Source organism: Rattus norvegicus, chromosome X, assembly GCF_036323735.1.
Source record: "Rattus norvegicus strain BN/NHsdMcwi chromosome X, GRCr8, whole genome shotgun sequence".
Taxonomy (NCBI): Eukaryota; Metazoa; Chordata; class Mammalia; order Rodentia; family Muridae; genus Rattus; species Rattus norvegicus.
In genome coordinates this window covers 101546809-101574523 of record NC_086039.1, presented here as the reverse complement: position 1 = coordinate 101574523, position 27715 = coordinate 101546809, and the positions used below count along the sequence as shown (strand labels likewise).

Sequence of the window (27715 nt, the reverse complement as noted above, 5' to 3'; positions counted from 1 at the left end):
TTTACTTATTTTTCCTAAGTGTTTCTCTTTTGTAAATGGTGATATCAGGTACCTTTATGTGGTATGAGACACAGATACAGCTAAACTCAAGGTGACAAACACTCTAGTCTTAAGTAAGCATAGTCCAATCACTGTTTTACTATTCCTGCTTGACATGTCTTTAAAACAAAAACAAAAAAAACAAACAAAAAACCCCCCAAACTTGCAGTATCTCTGTAGGTCATTTTGGCTTCATCATTTGGGCTGAGGCTTCTTCACTTAGTGTGAAAGGCAAACTAGATCTCAAGTTATGCCCCTTTACTTTCCCATCTTTCTAGCCTGCCTCTACTATGGCACCTACCATTTAATAATGATATTTATTGTACCACATCTCTTGTGTCTCTGTTCTCAATAAAATGGAGGAAGGCTGAAAGGCTGAGAGCCTATGTAAGACTTGGGGAAAAAAAGTTTACTTAGGAGAAAGTAGAATTTTAATGACCGAATTTAAGTTTTTACCAGTGCATAATTGTGTTTTTTATATTTTCATATATGTCTATAATGTATTTTTATTTCTTTGAAATGGAAATTGTATCATTCCCCCAACTCCTCTATCCCTTACTCTCTTTCAAATTCATTGCCTCTTTTTCATATATATATATACACATATATATACACATATACATATATATGGAACATATATATATAGATATATATGGACAAATATATGCATATATACGTATACATGTGTATATATACATATGTCATATATAATGTATTTTATATATTATATATCACATATCCAAAATATATATTTATGAAAAAACATATATCCTTTTCCCCTAACTATAGAAACATAACCTGCTTAGTCCAATTAATGTTACTTGTATGTGTATGATTTCAGGGCTGACCACTTGGATTTTTATCATGTTCATTTCCTACGGCCCCTTTTTTCTTGTGCCCCTTTCCACTCCTGATTTCTTTAACTCATCCCTCTTCTACTTTCATGATTTTTCGCTCCCTTTTGGTGACTTTGTGTGTTTAATTAGGGCTGCTTTCAGGAGCATTGGCAAGGTACCTGTGGCTACAGTGGAGAAAATGATCAAATGGCTCTCCTCTCCCCAGCAACCATTACTACCAATAGCTCCTCAGCATGCTGGCTCCTTGGGAACCCAGTATGCCCTGTTTCAGGACAGAATCAGGGTGGACCCAAACACCAACTGAGTTTTTGTTCGACACTGTTGGGAGTAGCAGAGACTGTTCCACATCTCCTCTGCCGTCAGCTCGCAACTGCACTGAAGTAATTACTATTGCTCTGCTCTTACAGGTCTGTGGTGGGGGTTTTCTTATGCGGCCCTCCGACTTTGGCAAAAAGCCTGCGCAAATGCTGTCGGCGGTACTCAAGTCTGGATCCTAGGAAGGTTCAATTCTACTTCAACAAAGAAACGTTCTGAATTGGAGGAAGCCGCACAGTAGTACTTCTCCATCTTCCTTTTCACTAACGTGTGGGTCAGCTACTAGATAGTCCGTTGTCGCACAAGGACTTCACTCCCATCTTAAAGTTGACTCAACTCCATCATTCTTGGGCTTTGGCAACATGAGAGCTGCATAACTCACAATTGCAAAACACATGAATTATTATTGGGGGGATTGTAAATCCTTCTGGGAAACCTGCCTTTAGCTGAATTTTGCTGGTTGACACTTGCACAATTTAACCTCAGGTGTCTTGGTTGATACCTGATAATCTTCCCTCCCACCTGTCCCTCACAGAAGATTTCTAAGTAGGGTGATTTTAAAATATTTATTGAATCCACGACAAAACAATAATCATAAATAATAAACATAAAATTACCAAGATTCCCACTCCCATATCATACCCACTAAGTACATCGTTATACATGAGCTTATCATCCAGTGTGACCAACAATTTATACTTTACTGTGCCAAAATAATCTTCATCTTTGCTTATTGAACAATTTTGCTGACTTTCCCTAGTAATATCTTAAGTATATTAACTGGAATCAAATTTGTATTATAGTTAGAAGCCAACTATATTGCCAGTTTGTATTGTTTGAAATAACTGGAAAGGCCTGACCTACATCGTGGGGTAATTTAACAGAAGCTCTTTCCATTTTTTGTTGTTGTTGTTAAAGAGTTTTGTTTATGAATGTGTTATAAAAAGAAAATAAAAAGTTATAATTTTGACTGTTTTCCAGGTCTTACTCAATGAGGAATCATCCACTAAGATGTCATTCTTTTTCCTACAAACATGTTCATTTTTCCTATCCACCAGGACAATAACCACACTGGCTCTGGGATGTTAGTTATGATGGATTTCAAGAAAAGGTGCAGGCTCCTTGAGGAAGAAAAAAACCCCCACACTTCATTGTACTCAGGCAATGGACCTCATACATTTAACAGAATGAATCTATAGATAGCACTGGACCATCTAATTTGTACCATAGATCAAGAGTGAACAACTTTGTTTTCGTAATTTATCTAAGTACCTATAGCTTGAAGGATCAGTGGGATCACTTGTCAGTCATTAGTCTGAACATATAAAGGCAGATCATAAACGTGGAGTAGCTAATTGAATTATTACAACAGTAAAAATAACAGCAAACAAACAAACAAACAAACAAACAAACCACTGATGAGTGTTTCCATAATGATGAACTGGGATGCCACCGCTCTTGTCAACTTATTCACCTGAGGTCTACTAACCAAATTAAGTTTAAGAAGGCTTTGGGAAACTGCTGGATTCTCAGGATATAGTTTCTGTTAGACAACTGTTTTCCAAATAACTTCAGCATTACTTATCTTGATTTGGAATTGGTTGTGTAAAACCCAAGCTCCCAACTAGAAATATTTTCCTCTTTGTCTCTGCATCTAAATACATTGGTGCTTTTAAGTCTAACAGCTGTCAAAACCAACACATCAAGGACTGCTTATGCAGGAGGCACAGAAGGTAATGAAAACAATGAACTGCATGCATAATTAACACCCGATTGAACTGGGGATGAGTGGAACAGGTAGGAGTGCTTGTTGTTCTGCGCTTTTCTTCATAGCTTATAGTATGACATATCCAGCAAATTTTCATTATCAATGTCTGGAGAAGAATCCCTCCATTTTAATAGCTTTGCTTTCTTTTCCTTGGCATGATTATGCTTTTTATGCCGTAAGTAGTGATTTTAGTTCACGTGCCCATAATCCTAATGCAGAGTAGGGCTCTGGGAATACAAACGAGCTCACAATTAGTGCTAGTGAGCTTCACTAATTATTACGGCAACTCTTCAAATGTCTTGAGGTGGACCTGGTAGAGAGAAACCATGTTCCTCCTTAATGCCACTACGGGAGAACAAAAGGCAAGACAACCTGCAAGTTAGCACAGGCTAATGGCACTAATTACCTTTCAAGTAGGTAGTACTTTGAAAGTAGCAGGCAACCATAATGGGCAATTTGCCATCCTGTACTTGGTCCTCTTAAAAGACTTGAAAATGTAAAAGTTTTAGGGTTTTCTGTTGGGAGTTTTTGGAATGGATTTAGAGAAGATGATAGGGCTGAAAGCTTTGCAATTTTCTGAAAGAATGGAATATAGTTTGTTCACTTGGTTTTCTTTATTAAATTTGAACATGTAGAAAACCTTGTAAAGTTGATACATAGACAGAAGAGCTTTACAACAGTCTTAGGTTGTTGATTCACATTCAAACCAGTGCCAAAACAATCTTTGTCTTATGTATGTCCAGACCTGCAACTGACTAAAACCACAGTTTGAGAATTGGCATTCCTTAAACCAAACACACCCCTGTGGTATGCTCTTCGCTTGTTGGTCTTCTAATTGTTTGTAGTTCTAACCACATGCTTTTTTTCTCCCAGAAAACTCTAAGACTGGAAAGTTTTCAAGGGCCAAAGTCTTATTACCTTGCTGAAAGCAAATTCAACAAAAAACAAAGTTCCTAAAAACATTGTTTCTGAGAAATTCTCAAGTATCATTAAGAAGAATAAATGTTTATGCTAAAGTAAGAATAGAGCTACGGCAATGTAAGATTAAAGAATGACACTGCAGTAAGGTCAGAAATCACAGCTAAGCTTTTATCCTTGGTGTTAGCTTCTTAACAGCAAAAGGATTATGTATTTCAATTTGTAATATGTTAAACTTATGTTCAATGTTTATTTAACATCACAGAAAATATACAAACTACGACATCAGAATGAACTGTTTTCCTTTGGAGAAATGGTGATGCAGGTCCTCCACCTGGTACCAATCTGAGTCATCCAGGGGGGTTAGATGCAGAAGTCACTATGTTTTCAACATTTCAACAATGTTATGGAATTACATTTCCAGATTTGTTGCCAGGTATTTTTGAGAACCTGTAAGACAAATTTGGGAGAAAGGTATTTTAAGTGGACTTTTCTTTCCTAAACATCAGGAAAAAACAACCACCGTCACAGAACAAAAGTGGACTGAGAGAAGGGAGGATGTGCTGACCATCAAATAGCCATTGTCTGACTCTTATTGTGTCTCCCCATCGTCCTTTGTAGCAGGGTTTCTCAACCTTAGCATTATAGGGACATATTTAACCAAATGTGCGCTCTTAGAAGAAGGAGTGAGGGAGATATCCTGTGCATCATTATGGGATGTTCAGAAGCATCTCTGATCTGTACCCATGGAATGACAGTGGTATACTGTAACTTTCTAAAGTTTTGACAACATAAATTGACAAATATACCATAGATACGTAAACTTCCCCTACCTCAAAACTACCTTTCTCATATATGTATATGTGTCTATGAGGGCAGAAGCCATGGGGTGAAGTGAACTTCAAGTGATAACAAGCCTTAGAAGACTATCCACCTGGTTTGAGACTGGCTGTCTCATTGGGGTCTAGGGATTACTGATTAGGTTAGGGGGGCTGGTCAGCAAACCCCAAAAATCTTCCTGTTTCTACCTCCCCCTCTAAGATTACCAGGGTGTACCACCACACCCAACTTTTCACGTTGGTACTAGGGTTTGAACTTGGACGCTCAGGTACTTCTCAAGTGTGTGCACTTTAGGAACTGAGCGATCTCTCTAGTCTAAGTACTACTTATGTCTAATAGTGATGAATACGTCTCTCTGGGATGATGGAAAGAAATCAAATCTTAAGTTTAGGAGGAAAAGCCACTGCTTCAGCCACAGCGTTCATAAATGCCAGTAGAGTTTGATCACATAAAAATCACAGTTGTGTTTTCACATCTCCTGGTATAAATTAGCACCGCCACAGTTATAAACACTGAATCGTCTACAGTCTCGCTCACAGTAATACACCAACGACAAGTGCCTGGGCCTGTACTTCAAAAGAAAAGTGTAAGATGTTATCACTGTGAGAAGCCATACAGGCCCTTTGTATTAGTTTTCCAAATCCCTGTAAAATAATGATCATTTGAAAAGGTTAAAATTAAAAAAAATAAAGAAAGTAAAATCCTGCACTGAGGTCAGGATGCAAGGCAAATGAGAGATAACTGAGAGTATACAACTTTCTAAAACCAGTCATTTGCTCATACTGCAGAGAATGCCTTCTTTGACGTACCTTTTAAAATGTAAATCCCTATCACTATTATAATCCATGTTTCTATTGAAGAAATAGAATGTGTACGATATAAGGGGGAAAAGGTAAAATAGGATATACTAAATGTCTAGTTAGCTAACCATCAATGATCCAATTATAGTTTAGGCATTTAAAGTCTCCATAAAATACAATGCATATTTGTAGTTTGAAAGCTTTAAAGGTACTACAAATATGAACTACATACAGTATAGTTAGTAAGACATGGTAACATGTGTATGGGATTTATAAGGCATATGGATAAAAGATAAAGGTTCCAAAAAAGACATTACAACAGGTACAGGACAATATACATTTTAAATTGCTTTCAGAGAACAGGATTGTTTATGAAATATAAAGATGTTGGGAAATATTTTAAAAAACAAAACAATATTATACAGCTAGTTTGGTCATATGATTATTTATGAGGCAAGTGCACCTGGATCCTTCTTACCTGATTTATAAAGGAGAAAAGTTGTGTACAGTCATCTTTATGATGTAAAGAAAGTGATGGTGACAGGGACATCTACTACTTTAAATGGCTTATAATAATGAACCACCAAAATGCTCATTACGAGGGCTGAGTTATAGCTCAGCTGGTATATTCTATGCTTCGAGTGCATGGATCCCTGTTTGATCTCTAGGAAGCAAGGCTTTTCACATTTACTAACCTCTCTTTCTTCTCTCTTTCTTTACTTACATTTATTTACTATATTTGGGTGCACATAAGCTACCGTGTGTGTGTGTGTGTGTGTGTGTGTGTGTGTGTAAGGTCAGAGGACAGATTGAGAAGAGTTGGTTCTCTTTTCTAGCATGTAACTTCTGTGGATCAAACTCAGTTAATCAGAACTGGCAAAAGATTTGGTACTTTTACCTTCTAAGCCATCTTGCTGGCCCTACCTTTAATTTTCTACATTCCTGTGTCTTATTAATTTTAGGAAACCGACATATTAATTTCACTATTATAAAAGGCTGAAAAAGATTGTAAGTAATTCAACAACTGAACAAATGTTTTACAGCCTTAACATATCCTCAGAGGTACTGATTACTGAATGGTAAAGAGAACCTAACGAAGACTGAGGGTCTCAGAGAACATTACGCTGCTAAAGGTTGAAGTTATGTACTTCACACACAGAAGGACTTAGTCCTGCCCAGGTGCCACTCAGTCAGCTCACCTTTCAAGGTGCCCCGGTGGATTTCTGTATCTGTTCCTTTAAGATTAGGATGCTCTGTCTTTGCTCAGGAGGCAGCATGGCAATCTGGTCTGCAGTGAGTTGAAGGACCTGCATAATCAAAGCAGCCTGTGCAGAGGAAAGGAAAGCTGTGAATTTCAAGGACAAGTCAGAAAAACAAATAAAACAGAAACATCACCAGCTTCTAGCTAAAAGGCTACTGTCATGGGATATGAAGCAAGATGAAAAAAGGGAGGATATTTCACACTTTTACACACAAAACAAACTACAGGCCAAAAGAAAGAAAATCTGGTAAGCACAGTGAAAAGCACAGGAATAAATGAAAACATCTAAGATTAGATGATGCAAACAGACACCTGAGGAACTCAAGGTTCCTGCACATTAAGATGGTACTGCGAGCCTTGGGATGTTCTGAGTCCTGATTTGAGTTTCCCTATTTCACAACTTTAAGCTTTTCCACCAGACACAAGCTCACAACAACAGCCAAGTATAGCAACAGAAAGATATACTTGTGGTCAATCCGCTACTGTTTCTGTAGGGACTGGGTACAAATGGCAGGGGAGGGGCAGAAAGGAGCTTGGATTTTCAGGTCAGTTTGGCTTACACAGAAAAAAAACTGCAATTTTTAGATGAGTCTGAAATGTAAAATAAGTTGCCAGTTATATTCACTTAAAAACATTAGGAGCGGGTCCCCCAAATGCTCAGCCAAATTCATTAAAGAGTTCCAAGTTAGAGTAAACATCACCTCCAAAGGGATTTTGAAGATCCAGGATCTTCATGGTAACTGTGAAAAGATCAAAAAGACTAGATTTGTGCGCAGGGAGGCAGTCAGATAGTGTTGCTTACCTTCTCATGATCCTGGGGTGTGACTTGGCTCTGTCCAGGACTAAAGCCACCAGGCTGGCTTCCACCTTGCATGCTTGCTCCTTGCATGCCTGCTCCCTGCATGACTGGGACCTATGTGTAAAAAGAAAGGAAAGAGCATACAGAATCCTGACATCCATGGAATGTCAATACAATTAACAATCTTGACACAAATAAGAGGAAAAAGAGAATGATTTAAAGAACAGCAGAAAGTGGTGTTTAGCCACAGATCCACTAGCATACACATACTTGCTTATTAACAGGCCTAACATCATTAACAAATAATACACAGTACAGGAAAGGGGCATCAAATTAACAAAACTTAGCCCAATAAGCACAGGGAAAACTATGAATGCTCAGAGAAAACACATGTAAAGCTAACAGATTTTAAACAACTGCCTACTGCTCGGTTAGCGAAGCTACATTCACAAGACCATGGCCTACCTCTAGTTCAATCATACAATGACAGCTATTCTCAAAGAATTCTATCCCATAAAACTGTTAGGCAGAAAGGAGATAGAAAGGTCTCTGGGGAAAAGATGTTATTAGCTCAACATTTGCTTTTTAGAGATTCCTTAAAAAACACAAATCCATGAATATTATTTTAAGTGCTCAGAACCCAAAACAGTGTGTAATTTTTTTTAAATTCATTTTTATGAGATTATTTTTTGCCAGCATGTATGTCTGTGTACCACATGCATGTCTAGTATCCATGCAGGCCAGACAAGGGTGTTGCATCTTCTGGAACTGGAGTTATAGATGGCTGTGATCCACCATGTGGATACTGAGAAGCAAACCCAGGCTTTTTACAACAGTAAGTGCTCTTAAGCACCGAGCCATCATCTCCAGTCCTTGGTTTTCTTTCTTTTTAGCACTTCTATAGAGAGCATGTAACAATTGCTTCATGCTTAATGAAGAAGAAATATCACTTGAGTAAAAGAACACAAACCAACTATAGCATATTTATTGGCATTTAAGATAGGTAGTGAGTCCGACCCTTTGGAAGAAACCAGAACTCAAAGAAAATGCCTCTACTCATCTACACTTAACATGATGCTCACACTATTTTTTGCAAACAAAAATTTTAAAAAAGCTTGTTACCCACTTCATCAGATTACAACAGTTAAGTATAGAATAGAGAAAAACACGTTAGAAATAGCTGATGTGGTCACTGTCAAGAACCAGGTGACAATCCATTAGCAAAGGGGGCAGATACCCTCAGGAGAGTACTATAACATATAATAACATAAGCAATAATGTATCTATTTCCATGGGAAGTGTGAATAATCAAAGATGTTTTAAATTGTTTTCATTTTACTTAAGAATACAGGAAGCATAATATATCCTTTTTCCCCTAAAATAGTTTAAGCAACTACTGGTAGAATAGTTCTTTCAACCTGATTATGTAGTTTGAATAAGAATGGCTCGCATAGGTTTAGATATTTGAATACTTGGTCACCAGGGAGTGACACTATGTGAAAGGATTAAGTGTGGCATGTTGGAGGATGTTTGTTATTGAGGGTGATCTATGAGGTTTCAAAAGCCTTTGCCAAGCCCAGCATTTTCTTCTCTGCCTGTGGATCAGGATGTAGCTCTCATCTATTTCTATAGTACCATGCCTGCTGCCATGACAATTCACAAAACCCCTAAAACTGAAGCCCTCTATTAAATGTTTTCTAAGAGTTGCTGTGGTCATGGTGTCTCTTCACAGCAGCAGAATAGTGACTAAGACAGAAGTTGGTACCAGAGAATGGGACATTGCTGTGACAGGCCTGACCATACTCTTTGTTACAGGAATGTGTTAGACTCTGGATTAGAAAAGTGGGGGATCCTTTAAGCAGGGCTTAATGGGAAACGGCTAATAGGGACATGGAAGACAGTGGTGCTGAGGGTGATCTGAACTGTAGGGTCAGCATAAGAAGTTTCACACGGCAAGAATATTAGTAAGTGGCCCACATTTTGGGCCACTATAGCTGGTTTTGAAGTCTTAAAAATCTGTCTCAGGATAAATTGAAGTTTTGGATGAATGGCCTTGGCAGACATTTTGAGACTACCAAATACTGACTGTGTCATGTAGTTATTAGTGGCCACTCTTATGCAGATCTATAATGAAATGGAGCAAGCTGAGCAAGGAAAAATATACAGTTAAAGGGCAAAAATACCATCAGGAAGTATAATGGAGCTAAGTCCAGTGCTCAAGGAGATAAAAAGTTTATAAAGAAGAGTCTGATGCTAAATGGAATAAATGGATTGGTGAGTTCAGGATAACATCCTGCCCAGCCCGGCTTCAACTTATGAAAAGGAAGTAAAGAAAAGCTTAAGCAGTGAAGGAACCCATCAAAAAGAAAGCTGAGGGGCTGGGGATTTAGCTCAGTGGTAGAGCGCTTACCTAGGAAGCGCAAGGCCCTGGGTTCGGTCCCCAGCTCCGAAAAAAAAAAAAAAAAAAAGAACCAAAAAAAAAAAAAAAAAAAAAAGAAAGCTGATATAAGTGAATAAAGGGGCCTAATTCCAGCTTCACCAGGCAACTGAACTTGGTGGCTTCTGCCACAAGTGGCTGTGGCTTACAGTGTTACAAAAAGGGGGTTGAAAATATGAAGCTGAAGACTGGATTTCACTGGAGACCCCAAGATGATGGAGATGCCAGAAGTCGTAGGATATCTGCCAAGAAGTGCTAACAGGGAGTGGATCCAGCCCAAAGAAAAGAAGTGTGTTTTAGTCAACAAAGCAGAAAGAAGCTGAAGATCTGGAGCACTTTGACATCGGACACGGAAATGCAGGTTTTAGGTTTTTGGTTTAGTCTAGCATTTCCTCACTATGTTCCCTTTCCTCCTTCTTGGAACGCTAATGTTTATTCTATGTCATTTTATGTTGGAAGTGTATGATCAGCTTTTTTATTTTACAGGGAGTTAAGAGAATGCCAGGAGTCTCAGGAGAGGCTTTGAACTTTTGAACAGTGTTGAGACTACTATTGGCTCTAAGGACTTTGAAGTTGGACTGAATGCATTTTTGAATTTGATAGAGCTACAAACCTGTTGGGGTCAGGAGGTGGGATGTGACGGTTCGAATAAGAATGGTCCCTAAGGACTCATGTATTTGAGTGCTAAATCACGAGGGAGTGGCACTATTTTAGATTAGGAAGTCTGGGCTCGTAGAAGAAAGTTTGTTAATGGGGGGTGGGCTCTGAGGTTTCAAAAGCCCATGTCAAGCCCAGTATCTCCTTTGCCTATGGATCAAGATGTAGCTCTCAACTACTTCTCTAGCATCCTCTTCTTCCTGCTATGTCTGCTGCCATGAAGACAATGGACTAATTTCTGAAACTGTAAGCAAGCCTTCAATTAAATATTTTATAAGAGTTGTCACTGTCATGGTGTCTCTTCATAGCAACAGAACAGTAACTAAGACACCTGAAATACTCATATACATCAGGTCTTTCCAAGACACTGGGTACATGAGCAGTGGTACATCATTATAGAGAGCACTGAAATATCACCACTATTCCCTATATATTAATAGTTAGTCCAGAAATTTAGGTCAGTTCATCTATATGTATTTATTTATATATTTATTTGTAAGTGAATATATTAATTTTTAAAAATGTAAAAACTATCATTATTAAGTTCTTATTTTCTCTCCCTTGGATTTAATTGGTTTTATAGTCTTTTAATACAAACTATATTGGGCTGGGGTTACAGCTCAGTGGTAGATTATTTAGCACCTGTGAGGCTCTAGGTTTGAGTCTTAGCATCATAAAATCAACCCAAAACCTTAGCATTAAAAAGTAATAAATTCAAGGACCAGCAGAGAAAAAGGAACAAGATACAAGCCATCATTTTCAATGTCTTTTCCCACAGAATGGTGTGCAGAATCACATAAGCAGAGTGTATGGTTACTTGGTGCTTATCTCCTCAGCCAGTATGTTGAGACCTTGCTATTCACAGTTATATATCTCTAGTATTCTGCTTGGTATTCAGTAGATGCTCAAGAAATATGTACAGAAAGGATGTATAAAAAAATTGTATTTTTGAGTCTATTGACCATAGAGGATGCAACAAAAAAATCAAAGCCCACAAACATTTTTTTAAAAAGCAAAACTTGAGGTACAACAGAAAATACATTTTATTCTATATATACCAAGAGTCACATTTTTATCTCAAATTAAAAATAAGACAAACATCTATACACATATATAACATGCAAGTAAGAGTTGCATAATAGAAAAGTAAGCTGTATTTCTTGCACTGCCATTTTTTTAGCTAAGTGAATTTGGCCAAGTCACCTGACTTTCTGCCCTTCAGCTTCCAAACCTATAAAATGAGAGAACTAGATGCTGGAAATGTTGCATTCTAGCTTTGATATATCTTTCTCTCTCCTTTTATTCTCCCCACTAATACAACAGAAGAAACAGAAACACATGAAAATGGGAATAAAGAAATGAAAAGATGAAGGCATCAACGTATAGAAACTTGCGAAGATACATATATTCCACGTCCCCGCAATCAACTGGACGAATGAGGAAGTGACTACTGCAAAGCAGCCCGTAGGCACAGCTGGAGCAAAGCAAGCCACAATGACAGAGAAGAGACAGACTACAGCTCCAGAATCATATGCAGACTGTCTTTTCTATGTCACTGTTCATTTAGATGCTATAATGACAATAAATCCACATAGGTTTCTGTCACCCTGAGATGATCTAAAATTAGTGGTTCTCAACCTTCCTAATGCTGCAACCCCTCAATATATTTCCTCATGTTGTGGGGACCCAACCGTAAACTTTCATTGCTACTTCATAACTGTAATTTTGCTATTGCTATGAACTGTAATGTAAACATTCAATATGTAGCTCCTGAAATGCTGTAACTCAGGGTTACTCACTGAAATCATCTGGAGAGGTTTTCAAATGGCCTGAGATTTGCACAAGTATATTTTTGCAGGGGACCAGGGTGGGCGGGGGCAGGGTGTGCCACTGAGGCCTATTTTTATTATTTTATTGTCTTCTGACTTGAACCTGCAGGTTTCAGTTTTAGTGGCTATTACATTCAGAAAAACCTGAAGATGTATAGGTCAGATTAATCTGCACTGAGGGTAAAAATCAAATTCACTTACAAATACATACATACATACATACATACATACATACATACATACATACATACTAAATCAGGCTTAGTAACCGATTCTTGAATACATTAAGATTTTATGTATATGCTACAAGCATTACCTGTCTGGATCCCTGGGGAACAACTGCCCCCATGTTCATTGGATTGGGGCCTTGGATTCCACTAGGTATAGGTCCTCTAGGTCCAGGTACTGGGCCTCTGGTATCCATGCCTCTGGCCTCCATGGCACGAGCCTCCATGGCTCGGGCCTCCATGGCACGAGCTTCCATGGCACGGGCTTCCATGGCACGGGCTTCCATGGCACGGGCTTCCAGTCCTCTGGCTTCCATGGCTCTGGCCTCCATCCCTCGTGCATCTAATCCTCGGGGATCTCTTCCACCTAGAAAGGTGTAAGAAAACCTGTGTCTGGCTACTAACATCTAATCACATCTTCTTTCATCTATAACACTGTCTTCTTTCTAGTTTAGGTAAATCAGAAAGATTCTTGTTAAGACTTCTGTCCCACATAAGAGCTGAAGAGACCCCAGTACTTCCTCAACCCACAGCTACCATTTGGCATTGTGATGCATTTTCCCCTTACCTCTGGCATCCAACGGTGGACCCCTCTGATCTAGCATAGGTCCTCTTGGCTCTGCCATTAACGGTCTGGGCTCAGCTAACGGTCCTCCTCTCATGTCATGCGGTGGTGGTCCACGACCTTCATGGCCAGGAACGTGGTGCATCGGTGGGCCCTGATGAGGTGGTGGTGGTGGTCCCAGGTAAGCTCTAGAGATGGAGAAAAGTGACATATTTTAAAGCAGAATGTACCAACATTGAAATTTTAGCCAGATCAGAAAGCAAACATACAACAGAGAGAGAACTGATACAAACATCAGTAAATGAATGGTAATAAGAAACTAAGATAAAAGGAAAGCTATAGAGTATAAATTTGTGCATTCTAGAATTTATTTGAGCAGGGCATTCAATATTAGGGAAGAATTAATGGTTATTATATGTACAAGTATACAGTATAGTGCTCAGCAATGCAGGTTCTGGATTCAGACTGAATATTGAAATCCAGGTCTTAGCATTTATTAGCTGTTTGATCTAGGTCACTGATCAAACTGACCTAACCTCTATATGCCTTAGTTTCTTAATGTAAAAAACAGGATTAATAATACCCATTTTTGGGGCTGGGGATTTAGCTCAGTGGTAGAGCGCTTACCTAGGAAGCGCAAGGCCCTGGGTTCGGTCCCCAGCTCCGAAAAAAAAAGAACCAAAAAAAAAAAATACCCATTTTTAAGTGTTCTACCACTGGTGTTACAGCCCCAGTCTAAGGCAGATTTAATGAGATGATCTGTGTTAGGTACATAGAGAAGAACCAGAGGTATGATCCTCACTAACATCAACAACTATTGTTATTAATAATACCACTTATTTTCAATATCTGAATATATAGTAGTCATGGTTGGCTCAAAGTTACCTTAACTATATAATTAATGCTTTAGCAAAAGTGCTTAGTCTTCAACTACAAATACTTCTTTATCTTTTAAAGAAGGCAAACAAATCCAATTGTTCCAAAAAGACTTTGCTTCCAAAGTAAGGAAAACTCCCAACTTTTCAAGCTGTTTCCTTCTATATCAGTACTTACCTAGGTTCTACTTCTCCAGTTACGGTCATTAAAGTGCCTCCCCGTGGATCATTGGGAGCATCACCTAAAAGACCACGAGGAGTTGGGACGTTGGCAGGCAAGGCTCCCCGCTGCATAGCTGCTCTGGGGTCTTGCATTGGCACTGACAGGGAAACAAATGGGGAGTTACTGCTGTGAAAGACACATAAAAAACAAAAATGACTCTGTACCACTGACAATGTAATTCAAACACCTTAAAGTGGGTGAAACCTCACCACAGCAGAATCCTCTTGCAGCTCAAGAACAGAAGCAGGGTGTAGGCAGAATCTGTGCCATGTCAGAGGTATGGATGGAATTATATATAAACAGTAAACTGGGGAGCACCTGTCAAGAACTAGCAAAGTGACCTGAAGAAACTTATGATCCTGATTTTCTTTCTAACCAATCTTAGTTTAAGGACCAGAGTCATAAAAGAGAGGTTAGGGTCTTGGCATATGAACACTGTCATGGCTCTGCAAGAACCTGCTGTCTCCTTACAGACTGCAATTCCATCCAAGCCTCCTGACACCAGTAGGGAGGGAGTAGAGCCTCGGACAGATGCCCATATCATCCATGTTCTCTGCCCTGTGTGAAGAGGTCAATCTTAGGCTTGTGGCCTCAAGAGGGGAAAAAAAAACACAAAAATAAGAACAAAAAAAGCAAAAAATTAAAAAAAACCCAAAAACATTACCCTTTGGGGGTTCTGAACGTGAGGATCACTGCCAAGCAGCTCTTTTCCCCTCAATGTCCCACCCTGAACACCACAAGCAAAAGGAAACCCGCAGATACAATGGGTACCTTGAACTCGCTCAATTGATGCAGGCCCGGCGGGTCCCACGGGCGAGTGCTGTAAGGTTCCTAGGTGAGCAGTAAGTTCAAAAGGAGAGACACTTAAAATAGCTTGAACACACATAAACACACACACGGAACGGAGACTGGATATTTACATGTCAGTAAGAAGCCAAGAGTTCATTAGTTTGTCCTAGACTACAAAACTCCCAAAACTATAATAGGCCTTTCTCTTATCCAAAACAGCTCCACTTTGACCAGATATCTTTCTTTGTAAAACCTTTTAAAAATTTTATTTATGTATGTATTTTTTAAATGTAGGCGTGCGCTGTCTGCATGTACACCTACAGGCCAGAAGGGGGCATCATATTACTTTATAGATGGTTGTTAGCCACCATGTAATTGCTGAGAATTGAAGTCAGGACCTCCAGAAGAGCAGCCAGTGTTCTAAATCAGTGAACCATCTCACAGCCTCAGATACCTTCCTTAAGGGAAACCTATGGGCTAGTTTATTTGGGCAAGAATAACCTCTTGAACTCTTTTTGTTACAGCACCATTTTCCCTAATCACTTCTTGTACCATTATTAAAAAGAAAAAGGAAACAAGAGAAAAATGTTTTCAAAAGCAAACACAAATTGCACGGAATGTGACACGTTTTATCACAGACAACCATAACAGAAGAGGGGCAATATTAATTCCATCATATTTTAAAGTCTAGAATTTTCTATCAATAGTATCAAATGGGAAAATGCAGCTGAACTTTAGGTGAGGAAAGAGAGTATCACTCTGAAAGAAACAGTCTACTACAGCCAGTCTACAGTTATAAGAAACATGACAAAGATTAATGAGTTGACAAGGTATAACCAATATTAAAAAGACGGGAAAGAAGTTCTGTCTCAAACATCTGTTACCATTACAAACATGCAAACCTAACATGATTCCAGGCAAAGGAAAACAGGTCTGGTCACAAATGAAACCATTCTTGTTTCCTCTGCTGTGCACTGAAGGAAATTATTTTTTTAAAATTCATCTCACTTTGTTTTTGCCTCAGAAGGTCCTTGAAACACTTTCAAAATGTGAGCCAATTCCCCTGTTAATTCTTACCAGAAAGATGGGACTAAACTAAAGTAGGAAGATTTCTTGTTAAACAGCTGAATGGTTCACTGATAAGACAGATGGCCTGGGAAGAGGAAGAGATCAATGGAAGGCCAAGCCCTTCTCACTACTGCAAGATACTGAGGTAGATACGCCATGTACTAACAGTAATGAGATGGGGTACACAGCAGCACAGAAGCATGAGATACTTTTAAGGGAAGAGAAGATGTAGGTTACAAGTTTGTCTTGTTGTCATTCATCTGATATGTTTAGACTTGTCATTTCAATCACCAATCCCTGTATACCAATCATGGGCCTGTATCTTATTATGTGTTTTTGAAATGAGTTTCTCATATAGGGACTCAGCTGAGAAGAAAAATATTAAGGCCCTTTGGTCTGTCCAAAGCAATCCGTTCTCAACACATACCAAATGAATAACAAGAATATTTTGAAAATTAATTCTGAAAGAAGGCAGATTTTGGATTTGGAGACTTCGCTTTTTAAGTCAAAAACGAAGAGCACCAGATCCAGACCACCACAGTAGTCAGAAATGAGTATGTACTTACCTCATCCTACTGAGAAACTTAAAACTCCTGTGCTTCCATCTCTTTACCTGTAAAACTAAGGCACTGCCACCTAACTCAAAGGGTGGTCTATGAACATAGAGGTGGCTGAGTATATACAGTATATACTCAGTTCCCTTTTCTTCCATCGTCTTTCATTTTCTAACGGAACTAATATACTCTCTTCTCCTTCAAACTTCAATAACATAAGGAAAGAACACAAAGATTCTGGAAGGGTTGCTGCTGTTATATACGGTGTTTTTAGTTTTGTTTTAACCACAGTACAGGAGACTCTTTAAACTATGATTTATAGACCTCTGCTTTCCTCCCAGCTTACTACGGGATTTACATCCGATCATACACTAAATGCTCATTATATAAGTTTCTGACAAAGTAAATAGCTATTCAGATTAAGTGAGATCATGCCCGTGGAGCTGTTACACTACCAGGAAACAAAGTATGCATTTATTTGCCTTATCACCAACTCTTGTAGAGCTAGGTGCTGGATATGGGAAGTCTGGAGCAATAGAAGTTTAGTGAATATAGAAACATTCTACATCTGCAATGTCCAGTGTGGTCTTCATTAGCACATGTGGCTACTGAGCACCTGGAATGTAGTCACTGTGCCCAGGAAATCAGAGTATTAGGCTTTCATGATTAATTTGAACTTAATTTTAATGAATTTAATCTTTAAGTTGCCACTGGTGATTAGTGGCTGACACATTAGACAGTGCAGATATGAAACATTTCCATGTCTAGTCTATATTAATATTTACCTTGTCCTCGTTCCATGGGCACTGGTCCAGCTCCTTGCATTCCAACTTGGGCTTGCATGACTCCTAGAAAATGAAGTGCAGGGAAAAACATAAATTGGGCCTGTAGAAACAAACCCCAACAACAGTGGCTGAGTTTACGAATGTCATCCCTTTTCCCTTTTCCCTTTTCCCCCACAAGGAGAAAGCTCTGATAGAAGGTGAAGACTACCATTCAACAATGCAATGAGCAGAAGATGAAGTTTGTTTGTCAGCATATGTCACACTTCAGTGACAAGGGAGTCCACAAGGAATATTTTATCACAATTACCAAAATTGTAGCAGAAATCCCTTTAATACAAGAAAACAACACCTCTTACTTAACAAGCCTCTTCTCATGGGAGGCAGTGCCACTCATAGGATATTTTATAAATATATGGGTATATTATTTAGTTATGACAAAACCTTTGGGGATATAGGTGACACTAAATAAGATGGGGTCAGGGATACTAGGTGTCCTCAAAGTATGATGCAATTCCACAAAATCAAGGTTGATCTTCTATCCAATAAAACTTTCAAATGTCCCACTCAACATTCATACCCAGGAAAGTCTGTTGTCATTTCAACCTAGAGTCTGAGTCTGTCTTATTTGCAAACACGGAAGTTATATGCACTATTTTAGTATATATTCACTTTTCCAGAAATGCTATTACTGAGTAATTTATGGAGACTGCAATTTGTTTTAAGAATTTTAATATGTTTTTTCACTATTTAGGAAAACCACACCAATAATCCTTATGGTGTTTGAATTACCAAAGCAAACATCACTGTAACTATCTACATTTTTAGTTTTTACACTCATAGGACAGATGTAAACACCTTTTATATTTTGTTTTCTAATCATACCTGGACATTTACGTATTAATTTATATGATAAGTTAATTTTCTTTTACTTTTCATGTGCATTACGATTAGGGCATTATACTAATTTTTTGAAGTCATGTTACAAAAGTTTTATCATCTGTGGACTACATTTCAGGAAAGTAAAGCCACTGCGAAATACCTGTTACGAAAAGGGGATGCTGGATTTAACAGAGTTGAGAACTTATGATCTACACTAACCAGATGAGGTATGATGACTACTATCTAAAGAATAATCACACACCACAAATCCTTGTCTGGTTCCTCCCACATAGCAATAATTCTCTTTTCCTCAAAGGAACTACATGTGCTGCTGCATGGGGACCAAAGGCAAGCAAGTTTGTTTGTAGTTCATTAATACTTCCTTAAAATAGAAAGTACATATAACACTGCCCCTATTTCATTGAACATGCTAAGCACTAAGATTAAATGCTCAAAGAACTGGATACTACCCCAGCTCTTGCTATTATATACCCATGATTCTGAGCAAGTGACTCAATAAAAGTCTATCTTTCTGGCTTCCTAATCTGTAAAATGAACAAGCTGTTCCAAATTGTAGTCCTCAGAAAGGGTTCCCAGCTAGACAAGCCGTATCAGTAGCAGTAACAACAAAACACAAAACCTGAAAATTCACAGGTTCTGAACCTCAAACTTGTTTGGCAGCAGGGACTATTAATCTGAAATTTATAGGCCCTTCAAGTGATTCTAACACAGATTAAAGTCTGAAAACAACTGCTAAATGATTTCAAAGCTTCTTCCAGCTATAATGTTCCATTCCACTATATACAGACCAATCACCAACACAACCTTTGTGTTCAAAGGTTTAGGATCTGAGGGCAGCAGAAGGCATTATAAGCATAATTTCCCACATAAAGAAATCATCACATAACCCCTTTTATTTGTACAGATGAAATCCCCAGTGGTGGAACTAGTGGTCAGAATGTATAAATCTTTTCATGTTATTCTACTTTCTTGAGAGGCTGAAAACCTATTTCTACCAGTGATGTATACGTACAAATTTCTTTACAAATACTGTTCTCTTCTTTGAAACTTGGCACTGAGAGGTGTACTGGCACCTTATTGTTACTATAAATGAGGTTGTTGTGTTGGCCATCTGGCTTTGCTTTTCTACAAAGCTCATAAAATAGTTTCTTCCTGCACTTTTCTATAGGTTGTTTTCCCTCTTCTTACCAATTTTCAAAGAGCTCTGTAGGACAGCTCAAAAATTCCCATGAAGTTTTAATGAATTTACAAATATAAATACTATAAACACCAAAACATTCCTTGAAAGTTAAGTTTAATTTTATGGTATGCTCATTTTTTGTCTTTTGGTTCTGTTTTTTGGGGGACGTTGTTTTGATTAACAATATTTGTGTGTCTGGTGCTAGGGACTGAACATGGGGGCTTTTTGCCCACTGTAAACAATTGCTTTAACATTGAGATATACCCCCATCTGCATTAATTTCCCCTTTTAGGTGTCTTGTGGTTTATTATTTTTCTAATTAACTAGAACTAGTAAGGAATTCTTTTTTTAGTTACATGGGTATTTAAGAATATTCACTATTGGGGCTGGGGATTTAGCTCAGTGGTAGAGCGCTTACCTAGGAAGCGCAAGGCCCTGGGTTCGGTCCCCAGCTCCGAAAAAAAAAAAAAAAGAACAAAAAAAAAAGAATATTCACTATTCCTTTACTATTTCTCATACTTGTTTATATGAAATATAAATTTTTTTGTTTTTATACTATTTATAATTTTTATTTCCTCTTTAAATAGCTATAATATGTTCATTAATTTTCCAAGGCAAGATTCCTTCCTACTCACCTTTTATTTATTTTTAATTTTATTGGCTTAAAATCAGACAATATGCTCTGTAAAAATCTCCACTGCCTCAAATTTTGTTAATTTATGGTTAAGTATGTGGTCTTTTTAAGGGTTCCATGGTCATTTGGAGTAAGATAATGTATTCTGCGGCCAAAAGATGTAAGGCTTTTTCTAAATAGTGGCGCTTTTTGACTCCATTAGTCCTTGAATAGGTGCATATACAGCTGGTTTGTATTCACAAGGACAAAGTCACTCCATATGTCCAGAGAAGGTACTGACCAATAACTTGCGTGTTAGTATTTCATGACAATATATGTACAGAAACAGAGAACAGCTATTTAGGAATGTCTATGGCAGTTCATCACTGGTAAGACATCCAAGTGTGTGAGCAGCACCCTTGTCTCACTTAAGAGCTTACTCAGCTAAGACTGGTAGCATATGCCTCTAATCCCAGCACTTGGGTACATCAAATAAGGGGATTGCATTTTTAAGGCCAGTCCCAGTTACAGAGCAAGACCTTGTCTTAAAAACAATACAAAAGAAGAAATCATCTAGATTCCTCAGCCTAGAATATATGTTATAGCTATACATTTATTTTATACCAAGATCTTATTGTTAAATAATTGGCTGCACGTGAGCAGTTAGTACTACAAAACCTCAGCCAAGTTAACAAAATGGTAAAGACTAACTGCAAGTTACCTGCAGGGGCTAAGGAACCAGGGCCAGGTCCTGCTACAGCAGCTGCCATCTGCACTGGTGCTGGAACTCCACCTGGCATAGAAGCTTGCATCATAGGAGGTGCGCCATTGACATGCATTCCACTCTGAGCAAGAGATAAACATGTATGAGCATGTGTGTCTATGGCCTTAAGTTTCTCTTACTACTGGTAGTTGCGATCATCTGCCAAACAACCTTTTTGTATGGCATGTCTTCTATAACATTAGTTTCATCACACATTCGCAATTCCACAGAAGCAAACTGTAGTATCTTGAGTCTGGTTCTATGCTAGAGCATATGCAGAATGCAGACGGATAAGCAAGTCTTGTCCATATGGCAAGGCAGCAAATAACCAATTCTTGATATCACTAACCGGTGCATAATAAGTTAAAAATGCCTTATAGTGACTTAATGTACCAGGATGGGTTGGTACCCATGGGGGCCTCCCCCTTTTCAGAGAAGAGGGTGGAAAGGAGTTATGTGAGGGGGAACCAAAAAGAGGGGGAGGGGCTGCAACTGGGATATAAACTGAATAAATGGTGAAAAGAAAAAAAAAAAGAAAACCTGAAAGAAAAATGCCTTATACCCAGGACACGAAAGGGACTGAGACTTCAAAGACTTGCTGGTACTCTACAGTTTTAACATGAAAAAATATTTTCATTTGTTTAAGTTTTAATAACTTCTATCCTTGGATGTAAATTTGTTGGAGGCTGTGGAAAACCTTTTAATGATAAATTAAATTGCCTGAGAAAAAGGGAATGCAATTTTTTTCATGGGGAATTCCCTAGAGAATACTTTTTCTGCATGTCTGCAGTCTGTGTACAGTGTGACAGAGAAGGTACAAACAGCATGAATCTAAAGGAATCGTGATTGGCTCAAATGTTCATGCCTCATCACTGTGAATGGTGATGGGAGAGGGGGAGAATGAAATGTATTAGCACCTTGTTTTCTGCACACACACATTTCAAGACTACTAGTGGATGTTTGAAGCCTTAGTTGTCTATATGCATCATTATTTTCAACTCAGAGGTTTATAACAATAATTCAAAATATAACAACCACAGTAAAACACTGCAATAAAAATTGTATGAATCTTTTTAGAAAACAGATGTGTTCAGTGTAATCAAAACTAAAAGAGAAAAGGGGAAACTGTACAGGAGTGGTTTTATGCCTTTATCCCAGCACTCAGGAGGCAGACAGGTGGAGTTAAAAGGACTGCCTGGTCTATACAGTCAGTTCCAGGATAGTCAGAGCTGTATAGTGAGACACTATCTATACTTTTCCCCGAGTTTCTTATGTTTGCACATACATAGCAGCATGCATGTGGAAGTCATAAATCGGAGCACAACTTGTGTAAGTTCCCTTTTCCCACTATGTGGCTCCTGGAAATAGAACTCAAATTGTCAGGCATGGCAACAAGTACCTTTATCTAATGAGCCATTTTGTTAGCCATCCATTCATCCATCTAGAGGATGTTTGTACACTAATGACACACTTGAGGACAATTTGCAATAATACATTCCACAATGTATTCCACAATGTGGATCCCAAGGATTGAACTCAGGTTGTCAAGTTTGATAGCAAGCACCTTTACTTTCTGAACCATTTTGCAGGTCTTCGTTTGTTTTATGAGACAGTGTCTCAAATAGCCTAGAATGGTTTCAATTTTGCGAGGTAGCCAAGGATGACTCTGAAGTCTGATCTGCCTGCCTTTACCTTCCGAGTGTTGAGATCATAGGTTATGTACCACCATGCCTGTTTCTATCAGTGGCTTTATAAATAAAGTCTTCCTAGAATACAATCACATTTTACACATTATCTCATGTTACAGAGATCATATAGCTTATAAAGCTGAATACATTTACTATCTGAATTTCTTACAAAAATGTTCACTAATACTTGTTGTATATCATTCATTGGATTAATCCACATTACATACTTCTGCTCATGATAGGTAAAACATGGTGGCTCATTTTAGCTTATATTTGTTTATTTGAGGTTAGATACTTTATTTTCAGTTTTATGAGCTATTTATGCCCACTATTCATTTTGATAGGTTTTTCTGTGTTAAATTTTTACTGTTATAGGCTTTTTTGCTTCTGAAAAATAGAGATATAAACACAATCTGTGTGGTTTTCTTCAGTTAAACCATATATTTTGTTCTACTTCTTAAATTACTATTCAGAATTCTTACATATGTTTAAAATGTTTATATTTGGGCTAGGTTCAGTTCCCAGCATCCACATGCAAACACAAAATGGTTCATAACTCCAATTCCAGAAAATCTGATATCCTCTTCTGGCATCCTCACACTGCAGGCCCACAGTGTGAGGCACATGACAGATACACATAAAATAAATCTTTAAAATGCATTTATCATGATATACTATACTATTTTTGCATTTCACTTAACAGTTTGAGAATTCATGATGATATCCACATTCATATGCAAAATGTCTCCATAGTTTTCTCTCTGCATGGTTATTTCTGTTGATACCACATATTCCAGCCTACCTTAATGCTGTTATGTTTCTAAGTCATTCCTATTGACACATGTAGTTTACTGTTTAGTTTTCCATTGGATAGGTAGAGCAAATCTTCTTCACTTTTCATTACTGAACATCTCCTATGTTCCCAATATTTGCTATCGTCATACAGCAATCGATTTATCTTTGAGCATGAGCAAGTACTATCATTTATTAGTACCTTCTGCACATGTCACCTTCAGATATATCAATGGTTTAGGTCCACAGCATTACAATCATGCTTTTGAACATGTTGCTTTTCCTTTGTTACTGCTGAGAATGGAGACAGTAAAAGTGCTTGCCTCATTTTGCTGCTATGAGGACTAAATGAGATTACACAGAAGATATTGAAGTGATAACCACAGTGGCAGATAAACACACCCACAAAATTAGCTTATTAGAAAAGGGTTTACAGGAAGGATCTCTTTGTTTTACTATCTTAGAACTGAATCTACATTCTCTCAGGTGGCATGTGCTCTGCAATCTGGAAATTGCTTTTATGCCTGAAAATTTAATTACCATCTCCGATTCCTGCTGTTTCTTCTCTCAATAGTTTCCTGGAAAGAAAATAACATTTTAAGACAGATAAAAATGTTGTGGAATAAAGCCCTACCAAAGATTGAGCCTGAGGGGCCTGAGGATTCTGCTGGTTCATTGAAACATTGGGTCCTGAGCCAGGTCCGGCAACATGGACTGGCTGAGGGTTGCCTGAAATCAGCGTTGGGATATTTGTCTGGCGGTGCAGAATTTTCTAAAAAGTGAAAAGATATTGTCTATGAGCTGTCTGTTTAACAAGCCAGTCAGGCAGTTCCTATCCCAAAGATAACCCTGCTAACTCTATACAAGAACCAGAAGCACTCACCAGGGCAATCTCAGGATCCACAATTCTCATCACTACCTGTGCTTGCAGCAAAGCATAAGCCAGCTGTGGGTTCTGAAGCAACATGTTTCGTGCTTCCTGGGGACTATTCTGGACACAGAGCTGGGAAGATAAGAAAATTTGCCTTCAGGTTCAATACTAAGAATCTTATCCCCTCTGAATTATTACTGATTTTCTGTTTGAGATAGTGTTTCACGTTTTCCATTGTTTTTTAGGTCTCGGTGACCCTTCTGCCTCAGCATCCTAAGTGGTTGGGAGTACAGCCACATGATACCATGCTGGTGATTTAGCACAGATTTTGACATTGAATGTACAATTTTGGTCATGGTAGGCAAGGAGGAGGGAGGAGGGAAGAAGAGGAGGGAGGAAGAAGGAAGAAGGAGGTATTTATAATACTGTAAAATATCATTTAGGGAAAACACCACAATTTAAGATCTATAGAAAACACAGAAACAGCTGGTTTGGGCAGGTCTACTTATGTATAAAAATACCCCTATGTACAAAATGTGGAAGAAATGGTGTCTAGAGAATCAACTATTTAAGCTCTCAGAATTATATCTGCTAAGTCCTTGAAAATCTGATGTACACAATTTTGTTTATAATCTAATGCCTCCTCCAACCTTCATTTGTTTCATCAGTTCAAACATCTGTTCTGGCGGAAGACTGGCAACAGCTTTGCTAATGGATTCAGGGGCATCCTCAGGGCTGATGCTTTCTCCATAAGGTGACTCTATGACAGGTGCACCAGTGCCAAGGCCTGATTAGGAAGAAAGTGTAAGAAAGTCAGTATGGTAAAGTAACAACCCCAGTCATTTCAAGTATCTATTTTCTAGGGCTGCTGTAAGCACCAACCAATAACTTGAAAGTCTCTGGAGTGAGATGTAAGCTACTTGAAAATCTCCTTTCTGAAGAAAAGTGAGGGTATAGTTTCTGTTCTTAGTAGAAAGCTGACACTGATGTCATCATTTACTTCTTTGATAAGTCTCTTTGGAAGGAAAGCATTGACATCGACGAAGGCGATAATTTCAAGAGAGTATCTGTGGAAATGCCTTTAGTATTCTCCACCAGTTACCAATCTGGCAACAGAGAGAAGTATCTGATGGCTTGGTAGACCTGCATTCCCCTTAAACTGGAAATGAACTCCTAAGGAACAGAAGGATCACTAAAGTCAAGTTTCTTAAAACAGACGTCCTTCATGCAGGCACCTCAGGTCCTCAAAAGCTACTCATTTAGCCAATTACCTCAGCCCCTTTTAAACTTGCACTCGTTCATCTTTACTAACTTGTAGCTTTCCTGGCTTGGCTTGATACTCACTCTTCAGTTCCTCTTTGTTCTTTTCACTGGCAGCATTGTCCACTCGAAGTGCTCTCCCACTGAATTCACGCCCATTCAAGTTCCGCATGGCACTAAGTGCTGTCTCTTGGTCTTGGTATTCGCAGAAGCCATAACCCTTTGGTTTTCCTGTCTCCCTATCGTATACCAATCTGAAGACCAAAACTAAGTATTAGGAACAAATGCTATACACACACAGGCTTCCTGCTACCACCGACATGTCCTAATTTTGTTTATAGTAAGTTACCTTTCTAACTATGACTGCTTTCTTAAAGGTTTGGAAACATTTTTAATGAAAGAAATCCTTCAGGCAAGAATGAATATGAATTATAGAACATGTGCATTTATCCCAAAATTCTGTGCTTTTTAAGATTCTCACAATGAAGACTCTTGAAAGAGGATCTCACCTGAAACTAACAACAGGCCCAACCTCAGAGAAGATGTCCTTCAGTTGTTCTTCAGTAGCTTCATAAGGAATGTTCCCCACTAAGGAAGAGACAACACATTAACATTCTGGGACAGTATCTTAGCTCTTGAGTGAGCAAGGAAACAGTAGGCTTTCTATCTGCATCAATACATAGGCAATAACTGACTGAACAGTGTTCTCTAAGAACCCCACTCCCACTGGATCTTTTCAGATCTCATAATGAGGTAAATAAGCCAGAGACTAAATTTTAAAAGGTGTCTTTCAAACAGTTCTCATATTGATATGACAAGGTTTTCCGTAACTTTGCTGAAAATAAAATATTTAAGCACTTATATTTACTCAAAGCCCTTGTCGGGGGATCATGTCTTTATTCCCATGTATACATACAATTATGGAGGAAAAGCCATGAACATAGCAGAGGATGCTTAAAAATTATTCTGTGCTTTTTAAGTCTCTCACAACGAGGAGACTGTTTTGTCGTGTCTCTGAAATAGTGCTTATTTCTTGTTATTTTTGTTTTTTGAGAAAACGTTACGTAGCTCTGGCTGGTCTTATTAGGTAGTCTCGGCTGGCCTTGAATTCAAAGCAATTCTACTGCCCCCAAACGTGCTTTACAAGCAATACACGTATTTCAGAAATAACGCATTTAAACCCTAAGAATTGCTTAGTCTCACTTCTCTGAAATCTCCCTGAGCTTGCTTCATTCATTCATTCATTCATTCATTCACTCACTCATTCATTCACTCATTCGCAACCCACCTCAAGATGCCAGGTGGCCGCTACCACTATGGTTGGATGAAACGTTACAAGGAAAAAGCAAGCCATATTACACGTTTATGAGAGGGCGGGAAGTGGATATGGGGGTCGATGGCTTCAGAATTAAATCTGTATTTTGGGCTAGGAGAAGCAGCACGGAACAGGGACGCTCTGTTTCCACGCACCTTTTCTCCTAAAAAATAACTGAGAATCATGAAGGGGAAAACGCAGAGAAGACAGACGCTAGAGTCTAGCTCCCTGAATCACACTGCGGAAAACCTCTGGTACCTAGGAGCTGGAGCGGGGGAGATGGCGGGGGCGGGGGAGTCTCGTCTGCCCACGAGTACGCCAGGCTGCATTGCCAAAGGACAGCAGCGAACCTGCACCCGCCCCGACAACCGGTCCGCATGGGGACCGCAGGGGACGTCCCTCCCCGGTCTGAGGCGCCGCCGAAATCCTCTCACCGAATACAGAACGCAGAGAACGATCCACCGCAGGGTCTCTAACAGGCAAACCCGCCATGGCTCACCCCCTGAGGTGGCTTCCGGTGCGCTAAAGCACACTTCCGTGGGAGAGCGAGTCCACGACCGAGCCGGCCTCCGTCCGGTGGGAGCCGGAAGCACCTGGACCAAAAGCGCCACAGATCCTGCTGCGCGCCTGACCGTGTTGGTTCCCGCCTAGCGTTTGGCCCGGGGGAGGGGCAACAGTCTGCGGGAGTAGCTGGGGCCCGAGAAAAGCGGCGTAAGCGGCGTGCCGC

At 39.0% G+C, this 27715-nt stretch overlaps 2 protein-coding genes across 24 annotated transcripts in view; one reads left to right on the top strand and one right to left on the bottom strand.

Annotated features, from left to right (window-relative positions):
- Nox1 (NADPH oxidase 1) overlaps positions 1–2186 on the top strand; it is a 53234-nt gene extending 51048 nt beyond the window's left edge. For 2 of the 3 annotated variants that reach the window (XM_039099398.2, XM_039099397.2), the window contains one exon: positions 1304–2186. In XM_039099398.2, the coding sequence (XP_038955326.1) occupies positions 1304–1430 (127 nt within the window). In that variant the 3' untranslated portion in view covers positions 1431–2186. The remainder of the gene's footprint in view (positions 1–1303) is intronic. The other variant, NM_053683.2, reaches the window with a different exon arrangement.
- Positions 1764–27715, bottom strand: Cstf2 (cleavage stimulation factor subunit 2). Of its 21 annotated transcripts, none has more exons than XR_010061248.1 (16): positions 27423–27676; positions 26183–26261; positions 25758–25927; positions 25064–25200; positions 24426–24545; positions 24177–24314; positions 21021–21144; positions 17607–17669; positions 15182–15241; positions 14882–14968; positions 14366–14507; positions 13316–13500; positions 12837–13114; positions 7500–7711; positions 6737–7389; positions 1764–4347 (listed from the first exon to the last, which is right to left on the bottom strand). XR_010061248.1 is itself a non-coding variant. In XM_039100064.2 (16 exons), the coding sequence occupies exons 1-15, from the start codon at positions 27478–27480 to the stop codon at positions 6740–6742; spliced, it is 1812 nt and encodes a 603-aa protein (XP_038955992.1). In that variant the 5' UTR covers positions 27481–27676; the 3' UTR covers positions 1764–4347; positions 6737–6739. The 21 variants fall into 21 exon arrangements, 12 of the variants coding, with proteins under 12 accessions (XP_038955992.1, XP_038955991.1, XP_038955993.1 ...); XM_039100064.2 differs by having other exon boundaries at positions 6737–6862; positions 7601–7711; positions 14366–14429; positions 14867–14968; XM_039100063.2 differs by having other exon boundaries at positions 6737–6862; positions 7601–7711.

Bases quoted from the DNA above. Each gene is read 5' to 3' on its own strand.
- Cstf2 (XM_039100063.2), bottom strand. From the start codon at position 27,480: ATGGCGGGTTTGCCTGTTAGAGACCCTGCGGTGGATCGTTCTCTGCGT. The intron at 25,928-26,182 runs GTGAGATCCTCT...TTTGGTCTTCAG, and splicing joins GGGCCTGTTGTTAGTTTCAG to ATTGGTATACGATAGGGAGA. The intron at 14,969-15,181 runs GTACCCATTGTA...CTCTTCACACAG, and splicing joins ATCAATTGAGCGAGTTCAAG to GGCAGAGAACATGGATGATA.